Source organism: Myotis nattereri (genome assembly GCF_964212035.1).
Source record: "Myotis nattereri genome assembly, chromosome: 3".
Classification (NCBI taxonomy): domain Eukaryota; kingdom Metazoa; phylum Chordata; class Mammalia; order Chiroptera; family Vespertilionidae; genus Myotis; species Myotis nattereri.
Genome location: NC_138077.1, coordinates 31,889,507 through 31,901,958, shown reverse-complemented (window position 1 = coordinate 31,901,958; position 12,452 = coordinate 31,889,507). Strand labels below are relative to the sequence as shown.

The 12,452-nt window shown below is 41.6% G+C and overlaps 1 protein-coding gene across 9 annotated transcripts in view; it reads left to right on the top strand.

Moving 5' to 3' along the window:
* TNIK (TRAF2 and NCK interacting kinase) overlaps positions 1 to 12,452 on the top strand; it is a 344,036-nt gene that overhangs the window by 284,835 nt on the left and 46,749 nt on the right. For 5 of the 9 annotated variants that reach the window (XM_081085912.1, XM_081085911.1, XM_081085910.1 and 2 more), the window contains 3 exons: positions 992 to 1,156; positions 3,883 to 4,122; positions 6,468 to 6,574. In XM_081085912.1, the coding sequence (XP_080942038.1) occupies positions 992 to 1,156; positions 3,883 to 4,122; positions 6,468 to 6,574 (512 nt within the window). The remainder of the gene's footprint in view (positions 1 to 991; positions 1,157 to 3,882; positions 4,123 to 6,467; positions 6,575 to 12,452) is intronic. The other 4 variants (XM_081085916.1, XM_081085915.1, XM_081085914.1 and 1 more) reach the window with 1 other exon arrangement.

Sequence of the window (12,452 nt, the reverse complement as noted above, 5' to 3'; positions counted from 1 at the left end):
CTGTCTGATGCTATTAGAAGACTTTTTTTTATGGTACTTTTGGTATTTTATGTCTTCTTGGCAACATGAGATTGGAGCAAAGGTTCAGCTAATAGATTTTTTTTTTTTATTGTGTAAGGCAAATTGAAACATACCTTTATTATACCCCAATTTTCAATCATGTATGAACTTATTTGGGGGGAAGACACTTTCTTCTTCTGTCTCACATCTCTCTCTCTCTCTTTCTCTCTCTCTCTCTCTCATTCAGGTTGTAGACATGAGATATAATGAATCAGGGGACAGGTGTTGGCTGGCCTTGTATCAAAATAATCAGAAGGGCCTGCTCCTGGACACATTGCTCAGCTTCTCCTCTGTCCATCTGAAACTGGTATTAGGATGTTTGATAGAAGCAGTCTCATTAGGACAGGCCATGCTCTTTATCGAGCCTCCTGGAACACCTTCTTGCCTCTCAGCAGGGAATGGGGAGACATGGAGGCTTGGTGTGCTCTGCTTGATTCCATATCCTCCCCCCCCCCCGCCCCCCCCCCCCCCCCCCGATCCCATGAGTCAACTCAGAGCCATTTTCTGTTTTCCCAAGCAATCTTAACGCCTGTCATAGTTCCCTTCGTCTCCCTCCCTGACCCCTCGGCTTTGTGAGCAGTCAGCCAGATAGTATCCCAGTCAATGCAAGATGAACTCTTAAGCAGGTCCCAAATTCCCAGCTAACTAAAATAGCACAAGATAACGAATAAGAGAAAGGTGATGGCTTAAGTGTCCTATGTTTTTGTGATGGTGTTTATTCTAACAGAAAAGAGCTTTTTCACAAATTCTTGGTGCAGAACAGACATGGAGAGTGTGGCTCCTTGAAAATGAATTGATCAGAGGGACAGAAAAGTGGCTATTCGAGTGACTACAGAAAATCCTTCATAGGAAGTAATTCAGCTTCTATCCATCTGTCCATTGAATCTCTCTCGCTCTCTGTTTTTTTGTTTGTTTGTCCGTTTGTTTCTAGGTAGAAGAACGGTCCAGGCTTAACCGGCAGAGTTCACCTGCCATGCCTCACAAGGTTGCCAACAGGATATCTGACCCCAATCTGCCCCCAAGGTCGGAGTCCTTCAGTATCAGTGGGGTTCAGCCTGCTCGGACCCCCCCTATGCTCAGACCAGTTGATCCACAGGTACATCCTCTCCTTTGTTCCACTGGCCATTTCAATAGGGAGACAGGTAAATCTACGAAAAGCCCAGGGGATTGTAACACGGATTCAGGCATCAGGCCAGTGAAATGTTGACCCTTAATATACAACCTATTGCAATTTAAGATACCCCTCTAAATTTGAAGGGTAGAGGAAGGGGTGAGAAAGAGAAAAGCACCTCCTTAACTTTGAGCCCACCACAAAGTTACTTGGTAAATTGGCCTCACTGGAGAACCGTAGAAGTTTCTGTGAGGTGAGAACAAACATCGTTTTTTAGTTTTAATTACCGAAATAAAATTCAAATGGACCTTTGATATATAAACTATTATATTACCTCTTGTTCCTTGGGATTTGGGTATGATTCGGAAACTGGAAAAATTAGATGGGCGTGGATAGCAGTGTGTCTCCTAAAAGTGTGGTCACAGGACCAGCAGCATCAGCCTTACCCCAGAACTTGGTAGAAATGCAGATTCTCGGGTTCATCTCAGACCTGCTGATGGGTGTGGCAGCCTGTGGTTTAACAAGCCCGCAGGTGATCTGATGCACTGTAGAGTTTGAGAACCACTGTTTTAAGCTAGCTGGAAAAGGAAAAAGGTTACACCACTTTTAGAAAAAAAGGAAGTTTCTGGACATTTTAGAGGACTTTTAAAATTATATGTGGCAAAATAAAATAAAATATGAAGTGAAATAAAGTATATGATTTCATGAAAAATAAAGATAACTGCTTTCACCCAAATGTCTTCAGTTCCTTCCAGGCATCCACCTGTATTAACACGTGCATAAATATTTTGAGGTCACCTTTGAAATATGCAATGCTATTTGGACTACAGTTTAAAGCAGTAGTGCTAAAATCAAGGATTCTTGTTTTTCAGTTTGCCTTTTGCATATGAGGTCCAAGATTTTTTGGTACCAGCCAGCTGAGCATATCTTGCCCTTGGTTGTTTTAATTTGCATATAATTCTTCCATGACTGACCTTTCATAGGATGCATTTTTATAGGAACTTCTCTTTTAGCACACAGACCCTCTTTTAAAACCCTGAATTTTGACCTTTTAGGGTACTTTTGCTCTGTAAAAGGGAGAGTAGAGGAAAATTTTATGAAACGTCATGTAAGTGACTAGGAAATAAAAATATAGATATCTCCCAGCCGGCACAGCTCAACAGGAGGTTACAGGCTCAATACCCAGTGTGGGGCATGCAGGAGGCAGTCGATCAATGATTCTCTCTCATCATTAATGTTTCTATCTCTTTCTCCATCTCCCTCTCTGAAATCAATAAAAATATATTAAAAAAATAAAATATATAGATACCCCATGACAGCTAATTGGATTAGCATTTTTCAGAAGTTTTGATTGTTGTTATTTCTTTGATGCTTTTAAGTAGGTTTGTGTTTTGTGCTACATATCTTTAAAATATCCTTTGTTGTAATAGTATTATTTAATGAAATTCAATATTATTATAAATTTGGTTACAGCCTTATTCTGGTGGAAGCATCACATTCAGCTGAGCTAGACTTTGAGGATTTTCTCTGAACTATAATAACATTCCAAATTCCAGCTTAAAGGGGGTCTGAAGAGGCTGGGGCATAACTGCTCCAGGATAAGACCTCCAGGGCAGGAAGAAGGGGGCTAGGCTTATGGAAGTGGCTGGAGAAATGCCCCCCAGCAGTCCAGGCACTGAGATTTCAGACCAAAGAGGAGGTGATAGGTCCCTTATCCAAACCAGATACACAATTTAATTTAGAAAACATTATAGATCTTTCCTCAACCAAGATTTATTGAACTCCTTCCACATGCCAGGCACAGTGCTAGACTCAGAGATACAATGTCGACGTGGCTCCTTTCTCCAGGGAGCTTGCCTTCATGTGGGAGGGGGAGACGAGCTTACATGGCATTAACAAAGAAGTGTGAGCAGTGCTAACAGCAACAGATACTCTGAAATCTAGATTTTAATGATTTGTCTTAAAGAGCCAGATTAATACCCAAAGACTGCATGTCTTTCCTGCATGAAAAATGTTACCACATGCCAAATTGTGAGACAACTCTAAAAGAAATGTCCTGGAGTTAAGATGTATATGATATCATAGGTGGAAGAGCCAGTTCATCACAAAGCAGGAGAGCCTAGCAGTTGGGTGTACAGTGTGGGGGATGTATGGGTTACAGTCCAGGCTCTGGTACCCATTAGCTGTGAAATCTAGGCTGTTACTTAACCTCTCTGTACCTTTCATTCTCACATGTAAAATGGGGAAAATAATTGTGTCAACCTCATGGTGGACTTAGTCAGTTCCCAAGCAGTAAACCATCCAGAGCAATTCTTGTTTTACAGCATAAGAGCACTCTCTAAAGTCAAGGTCAGGGGTTTTCAAGAATGCTGTTTCCAATATTAGAAGAGGAGTACCTATAAATGTATTGTTGGTCAATACATGTTCACTTAAAATTGTTAATGTTACTATCATCCCACTTATTTCACTGACTTCTTAGCAAGTAAATCACTTAACTTTTGGCCAGGAACCATGGTTGAGCCCTACACAGAGCTCTAAGTGGAAAATTTTGAAGAGCTCTTAAAAGTGTGCTGTAGATAGCTGTGATGGGCTTTATGTACACCAATCCTTGTGCCCTATAACTTTATTTTCTCTTTCACTAAGTGAGGTACTTACTAGCTGATCTGTTCTTTCTCCTAATAATCCTGCTCTGATGTTGGTTTGATGCTTAGATCCCACATCTGGTAGCTGTAAAATCCCAGGGACCTGCCTTGACCGCCTCCCAGTCAGTGCACGAGCAGCCCACCAAGGGCCTCTCCGGGTTTCAGGAGGCTCTGAACGTGACCTCGCACCGCGTTGAGATGCCGCGCCAGAACTCGGATCCCACCTCGGAAAACCCTCCTCTCCCCACTCGCATTGAGAAGTTTGACCGAAGCTCTTGGTTACGACAGGAAGAAGACATTCCACCAAAGGTAACATCACTGGGGTGTTCTCATTGCCATCACCAACATCGTCATCATCGTTGATGGCGATGATTGCCCCTGTTCCAGACCTTTCATAGCAGTGGACATTACGCCAAAGCGCTGTCCCTTGTCGCGTCTGTTTTGGTCCCTCTTGAGTCCCACGCTATGAACTGGATTGTCATTTATCATTTCTGACCTGTTTTCCCCAGAGACAGAGGCCCAGGCTGATCGGATGACTTGGAAGTATATATCCTCTCTCCAGAATGAGAACTCTCAACCCCAAACATTTCAAACTACTGTTTTACTATTCACATTAAGGAAAGAATAATGGATATTTTTATTGGTGACTGAATCTATATTTAGACAAATTCAAAACTTACAGATAAAAAATAGAAAATTCATTTATTCCTATTTTTAACAATACAAAGTGAAACCAGAGTGCAGGTGTTCAGAAAATATTATTGCTCCTATAATATTTTCATTCAGTCCCATTTATGGAAAGCTTCTTGTTGGCCAGGTCATCGTTTAATTCCAAGTTTAACTTATTAGTGAGGATAAAACTCTAGGGTAGAATGACCCTCACCCCACACTGCACAGTCCTGGGTTTGGTTTCTTTTGTTTTTGCCTACAAAAGTTATTACTCATTCCAAAAATTGCCCCTGTGACCATGCATCTCACTGCAGAGAAGCTGGAGGTATTTAAAAATAGTGGAGGAATTTTTGCATCAGATTCTCCCTGGTTCAGGATTCCCCTTTCTTCTGAACTCAGCATAAGAGCTATGACAAATGGGATACTGCACAGTGTCCAGTGACCAGTGCTATTGTTGATTCCAGAAAAAAAAATATAACAATAATAAAAATAGATAATACCACATGATTTCCAAACATTTTCCTCAAAAGGATATTGTAAGAGGATATCCATTGTTTTGAAAATGAGCCGTGCTGTTCTCCTCTTATGGAAGCAGAGATGCCGTTAAAAAGTGTTCTTGTGGCAGCCAAGTTCAATATGGAAAACAGATGGACGGAGGAGCAGGCACAAGATCTGGGGAAACTTGAATGGAGGTTATCAGTCCACTCTGTAAAAGCATGCAGGCACACGTTTGTAAACTCTGGGAGAAAAATTTAGATCAATACTAACATTTCAGGTTTTAATTGTTCATTAGACTCTTTCTTCTCTACAACTATTTAAGCTTACAAAACGAGAAAGGAAGACAGCAAAAGTGATATTTAATTTGAGTAGGTGAGAGCACTGATTTGGTCATTTTGCTTCATGTCACTGACTCATCTTCCTAGGTCTTTATCTTAGAATATATTCTAATAACCAACAAAATTTCTATTAATGTGAATATCATTTAATTTATTGATAATCTTAAAATAGGGCACATTTTTAAAATATCTAGTACAAAACACTAAAAGAGACCCTCCCCTCCTCAAAAAAAATGAAGAAAAACTGAAGTACCTGATGAATGTTGAACCCAATTAGCTGTCACGGGACATAAACATTTTCATTTCCTGGGCACTTTCATAATGTAAGTCTTCTCTCTACTCTCCCCTCATGTTGGACTCCTTAAATACAGTTACCATACTTGATTTCATTAAAAAATGTTTCATAAAAGAAGGCATTCTTGAATTCTACCTTAGGCCCTTGCCAGGTTAACTAATGATACATACATTTTCCTAATGTACCTCGCAGTGCGATTGGTACTCAGTCTTTTTGAAGACCCGTCCAGTATTTTCAGTGTTAATCCTGTTTTCTATTATATTTGCAGATTGACTTTTCAAAGCTGTGTTTAGGGTGTTATTATTCATTAGTAAGTGCGAGTTGATGAGGAAGTGGAAACATGCAAGATCTATTGCAATAGTTTCCCTGAGCTCACTGACATGTGGCTTTTGTCCCAAGTTCTAGCCTGATAACCTAGTTTCTCACCAGATTTCATAATTCCCTTACTGTTTATCAGTTGTGTTGTGAGCCTAAAATGAAACTCAATTTATCTGGATGGTTCTTAACTGATGCAATTTCCAGTGATCAGGTGAGTTCATGGTACCCTAAAGAAATTTCTGGCATCCACCAGGCTTGCACACAAAAAAGGGAACTCAATGAATGAAAATAATGAGCATGATCTGTTTTTAAATTTGTTTTTAAAATTCAGGACCACATTCCTTAATGGTTGCTGAATGTGCCTCAATGCGTTTTGTTTGATTTTATTTAGGGAGTTCAATCGTTCTTTCAGAAATGAAAGGTGTTTCTTCCCTGTTTCTGATCATTGCTGTAACTCCTGGCAAATCTTTTTTTCAGGCAATCACTTATGGAAGCTATTTTATGGAAAATATTTCTTAATTCTCCTTTTCTTTCAGGTGCCTCAAAGAACAACTTCGATATCCCCAGCGTTAGCCAGAAAGAACTCTCCTGGAAATGGTAGTGCTCTTGGACCCAGACTAGGATCTCAGCCCATCAGAGCAAGGTAAAGGGGAAAGACAGTTCAGGTGAAGGAAGAAGCCCCCACCGTCGTCGTCATTATTGCTCTCCTAAAAAATGTCTTTGTTCTTTTTCATGTCAGAGGCATATTGACTGGCCGTCTGGACTGTACTCTTTGGTGGGACAGAGCATAGGCCTTCTATTTCTTCAGCAGCTTTTCCCAGACATCAGTGTGCAGTGGGGGTTCATGAATGAATGAGCGAATGAATCAATGAATGAATCAATGAATGAATGAGGCAACCAGAAGCCAATCAGGTGTACCTTCCCTGACAGTTTTAAAAATTGTGGAGTAAAATTGCAAGGATAAGCCTGGTTGTAATATCACAAACCATCCCTTGAGAGACCATTTTATGGAATCAACAGAAGAAAATGGCCTGGTTTGAGGGGATTCTTAGCATCAGGCCCAGAAATGTGCCCTGAGGACCACTGAGACACTGGAAAGTAATTGCCAAAGAAATGCATTGGGGACCAGCTGCAGAGCCCCCCTCGCTTGGCAAATGACACAGGGGCCAGCCCATAGGAGGAACTCCCCTGTTGGATTATGGAGGGCCACTGAAATGCAGCCAGGCTTCCACTGGGGCTCTGTACTGTCCGAGAATTTTCCATCAACCATGTACAATCCTGCAGACAGGAAGTTGCATCCACCTACTGGTTGGTGCAGAGGTCTTGAGAGAAGCTGGAAAGTAAACAGCACCGTTACGGTATCGGGGCAGATCTTCTGTGGGAACAGATGCTGTTGGCTGCTACAGCTCCTCAAGCTTCCCTCAGAGTTTCATGATGAAAACTCCCCTTTTTAGAACCAACTGAAATAGCAAAAGGCCTCTGCTGAGACTATAAAAAGGATGAGCTTGGACAGCCTGTTTTGTTCTTCTTTATTGTGTTCATAATAAGAGAGGGACTCTCTCCCTTGCTAGTGAGAGAGAGTAGGCATGAAGGTTATGATTATCTGCATAGATCTTGAAAATATGGAATGCTTTTGATCATAAAGCTTTAATCTTCCTCTTCACATGAAGAGCCTTAGGAAGGGGTCAGTCCAAAATAAGATGGAACTGTACTAAGAACAGGAATCCCTTCAGGGCAAAGAAGCTAATCCACTCTGAGTGGCTACCAATAGCAGGAAGCTCTGAAGGAGCCATTTTTGTCCAGTGATGTGTCAGATCCACGCTGAGCGAGTGTTGCTATAAGCAGTGCTGAGGAACACTGGGCTACCCTGTGACCAGAGAGCCCCCTGAACTTCCTCAGTCACCCCCTCCAAGCAGCTCGAAGCCCCACTTACCACTGCTACTTCTCCTTTGAACTCTGCCCTGAGGCTCTGTTCACTGATCAGTTGCTTAGAATTTTAGTTGCTGTAAGTCAAGCATCATTTCAACTTTAAGTATTTTTCCTTCTATCAGTCAAAAAGAAAGGGAACTATTGTCATATAGTCAAATTAAAAGCAGCTCTTTGTTCCCCCAAAGTGTTATTTTAATAATGTCAGGGCCTAAGAAGGTTGATATTTGATGGTCAGTGGCTTGCAAAACATGAGCTTTTCCCTCGGAACCATTTAAATATTGTACTTTGTGCAAAGAATGCAGGATTTGTGAGACAGCTGACATTTTTCTGCTTACAGAGGAGGTAGGAAAGGAGTGAGCTAAGAGGTAAAGATCACTTACCTACATTGAAAGTCAGAGGGTTTATGGAGGACAGGGAGGATGGAAAATCCCCACCTTTGCCACCTGGAACAGTCCTACAAACGCACCTTCTTCTAGCTATCACGTGTCTCCAAGTGACCAACATTTAAGGTATTTAAGGTCTGAATCAGACTTTGCAACTCGGGATTACACTGCATTTTTAAAAACTTGAGGATGTGTTTTCTTTATTGTGATAGAGATAGCTTTAGTTCATCTTTGTTGCATAACAAAGCACCCTAGAACTTGGTGGCCTGAAATAATAACAATTTCTTATTTCTCACGATTCTATGGGTTTGCAAAGGAGTTCTGTTGGTCTCACTTGAGCTCAGTCATGCAGCAGCACTGAGCTGACGGTTGTCAGCTGATGGGCTTCTTTACTGTGTCCAGTGCACAAGTGCTTTTCCGACTTTTCCTGCATCATCTTGCTGATGACCCATTGGCCTCCACAGGTCACATGGTCAAGCCTTGAGCTACTGCATAACGGAGTACATGTGCATGGACACTGGGAGATGTGACTCACTGAGGGCATTACTGTAATACAGAGACTCTCCTGCTTTCTGATGGCCTGAATGAGGTCTTCAGAGTTCTTTTTGTAGCAGTTGTCAGACAGCTGCCCACCCACAAAGCCATTAAAAAGGTAGCTTTTAAATAATTCATCTTTTACCATGCTGCTAAAGCTACACTTCGTGTACTTGGTCAATATTCCTTTTTGTCCTCCTAGCCTTTTCCTTGAAATGGCTGTGAAGGGAGACTAGAAAATTAGCACATGTAGAATGGTTCCCCAGAAAGATTACGCATGTAATAATAAGGGACAGGTTCAGGATGTTTTGTTATCAATATTTTCATTTCATTGGCTAAATTTAGCAAATGTTTATTGAGGATCCGCTGTATGCAAGGCTGTGTGTTGCCTTGGGACCCAGTGACTCAACCAAGGCTGCCTGACTCATGGGCCCGTGGGTCAGAGGATTTAATATGCCTGCTGCTCTTCCATGCTACAGGTATTATTAGGGGCAAAATTCTATTTCTGAGTCCCCAAGTCACCAGTTGGAGAAGAACCAACAGGAGAGCAGTCCTACCTGTGTATGTGATAAAGTGATTGAGAAATAAGCCACTCGTGTGCTAAACAGTGAAGAAAAATAATTGCAGAGCCTCATGCTTAAGAAGTGCAGTTTTCCCTTCCTAAATCCAGTACTAAGGGACTCCAGTTACTAGGTGCAAGACATTATATAGTCATATGTTTTAATCAATAAACTACTTAGCATCCCGAATAGAAGGCTCTTGAGTTAAATTGGCATATGCAAGCATGTACCTGTAACATGAGGGGAAAATCAGAACTTTACTGTTTCAATTGCCTTCCTTCTCCCAGAAAAACTTGCCTGTTATTGTCACTCTCCCACTGTCTGCACATGCCACTCCAAATCCAAGAGCCCTATTGGACACAGGTTTTTAAATAGATACCTTTTGGAGGAGGTACATCTGTGCTGGTGTCAGTCAAGAAAATGTTATTGGGCCACCCCTGTGGATCCTTGCCTTCTGCTTGGTTTGGGTCAATTTAATATTTATTTCTTTATTCATTAAACACTCTGGAACACCTATCACTGCAGAGTTCTGTTCAGTGTCCATGTGCATTAGAGATGTTAACTAATTTAAACCATATGACAGCTCTTTGAAGTGGTGACTATAATCAACTCCATTTTATAGATGCAGAAACTGAGATGAACACAACTAAATTACCCAAGCTGACAAAATTAGTAAGCGATAGAGCCAACATTTGAAAGCTGGTAGTGTTGCACCCAAGTCCTCACTCCAGCACCATGCCATGCGAATCTTCCAGTTGTGAACGCAGCTGTCGTTGCTGCCTCGTTTTCCCAAGAGAAGGGGTCTCATAACCTGTGGATCGACAGGGCACTGTTTTGCCTCCACCTTTCTCGCTGTATGATTTAGTGAGTCTGTTCACAGCTCATCTTCATCTTATGGTTATTGATTCTCATCTGGTGATATTTCACTACCATTTAAAAGCTTTGTCCCATGGGACCCACGTATACCCCCAAAATGTCCCTACTCGAGCTGGAACTAGTATCATCATGTGCTTTTAACTATTTCCTTCCTGGAGGGCCAAAGTCTGGGTGAAAACACCATGACCCCTCCCCTGTTCCCTGCCCATCCTTCTTCAGTGTGTGCAGCTGGGCCTGGCTCAGGCTGCTAGTTCAAAGGGAAGTTCTCAGATGCCCTGTGGACTCCCAAATGCCTTATGTTGTCAAGGTGATGAGTTAAGTTTAAATCAAGATTTGATTTGCTCATTTAAAAAAATATTTTTTAAAAATGCCAGGGACTTGAATATTTAGCTTTGATTCATGTGTTCTCTTAAAGCAAATTAAACTTTGATCAGACCAGTACAGTCTGAATATGAAAAGATTTAAATTAAGCCTGAAACTCCCAGTCAAAACGCAATAACTAAATGCTTAATTTCAAAAAATAATTCTCTGTCCCATCCCAAACCTGTCTTCTTATGACTCCTTTATCCCCGTTGGCTGTGTCATCAAAGAACAAAGTAAAGTGAATTTTGGCAGCCAGCCAGTTAATTATAGACTTGGCCCACGTGTTTGGGCCCAGAAATCACTTTGTAATCCTAATTTTATGTTTTGACTTTTTATATGATTTAAGTAAATGGAACAATTGCCACATTTTTCATTTTACTGTATGTTTCATAGACAAAGCAGCATTGTCTGTGGGATGGCAAATATCTGAACTGAAAGTTAGCATTTAAAGAAAGCTATATGAATGTTTTCAAGTTTTTACACATTTGAATCTGAGTAGGTTCAGTTACTATGTGAACAGGAGAAATCTATTATCTCATGGAATTCTTCTGAAATTGATTTCCTCTAAGAGCATTTATCTCAGACCCCTTAGCCCCAAGGCCAGACCATTTATTGTTACATAATAAGGAAGAGAAAAAATGTGAACAATATAACTTTTTTTTTCTCAAAATACTCATACTTCACACAAAACTAAGTCAGAAAAGGCATTTTAAAGTTTTTCCTATTTCTGTGTGGTTACATAGAAACAAAATACTTTTTTCAGTCTTCAGTGGCAAAAATAGCAACTCTGTTAAGATCACCCATGCAGGCTCGCTGCTGTGGGGAGGACTTGTGCTAATGAGGCCCAGGTCACGGATTTCATGCCCATGGGAACCAATTAGCTTCACAAAGAAAAAGGCTGAGTCCCCTCAGAGATGCTCGCTCATCCCAGCTGGTTCTGCTCATATCCATGCCCCTCTTTTATCCTAGGACAGCCCGGGCTCATGCCTTGTTATCACATGTGACAGCAGCATCCTACCTGGTCAGCCTGCCTCTCTCCTGGCCAGTCATTCATTAGCCTACCCTGGGAGACCCATGCTCTCCGCCAGGCTCTGTAGGCCATGGCTGCACTGTCCCAGGGTTTCTTAACACAGACTTTGGGGCCCCACCAAAGTGGTGTCCTCTCCACACCAATAAGCCCTGGGAAAACCCCAGCCCCTGTGTCTTTGTTCAGGCTGTTCCCCCAGCCTTCCTGCCCGCCCCTCCAAGGCCCAAAGCCTGTCTCCTTCCTGACACCACTTTGCCTGCTCTAGACCACATGCATTGTTCTCCAAACTCCAATACTATTTACAGACCTTTACACACAGCGTGCAGAGTTTTGCCTTGTTTTATTATTTCCAGGGCACACGCTCATCCCTAGGATTGGGTTGTAACTGGACTGTCCTGTGCCCTGTGCTCTCCTCCATCCCTCATACCGAGCTAATGAGTCTCATAAAGTAGGTGCTTAATAGAAAGGTTTTGGTTACATGATCAAAGGAGTGCTACACGAGAGCTAATCGCTGGATCCTACTACCACACCACAGCCACCAGGGGAAAAGTCAGAGCTCATAGCCACACTTCTCCCAGTCGATTTTCTTTTAATACAAAGGACACTACCTTACCATTCCACAAAATGCGAGCAACTACCGAGACGCCTTCATATGCCCACCACCTTCCATCTGCAATACAGTTGATTAGCAACACAATTTTTAGAAAAAATATTTTGGGAATTAATAATACATAAATAATTCCTCATCACAGCTGTTTAGTAAAAGAGGACAACGGGAAGAATTCATTATTTGGGAATTAAAGAAGATGAGATTGTATACTTTGTGAAAAATGAAAAATTTGAAATAAG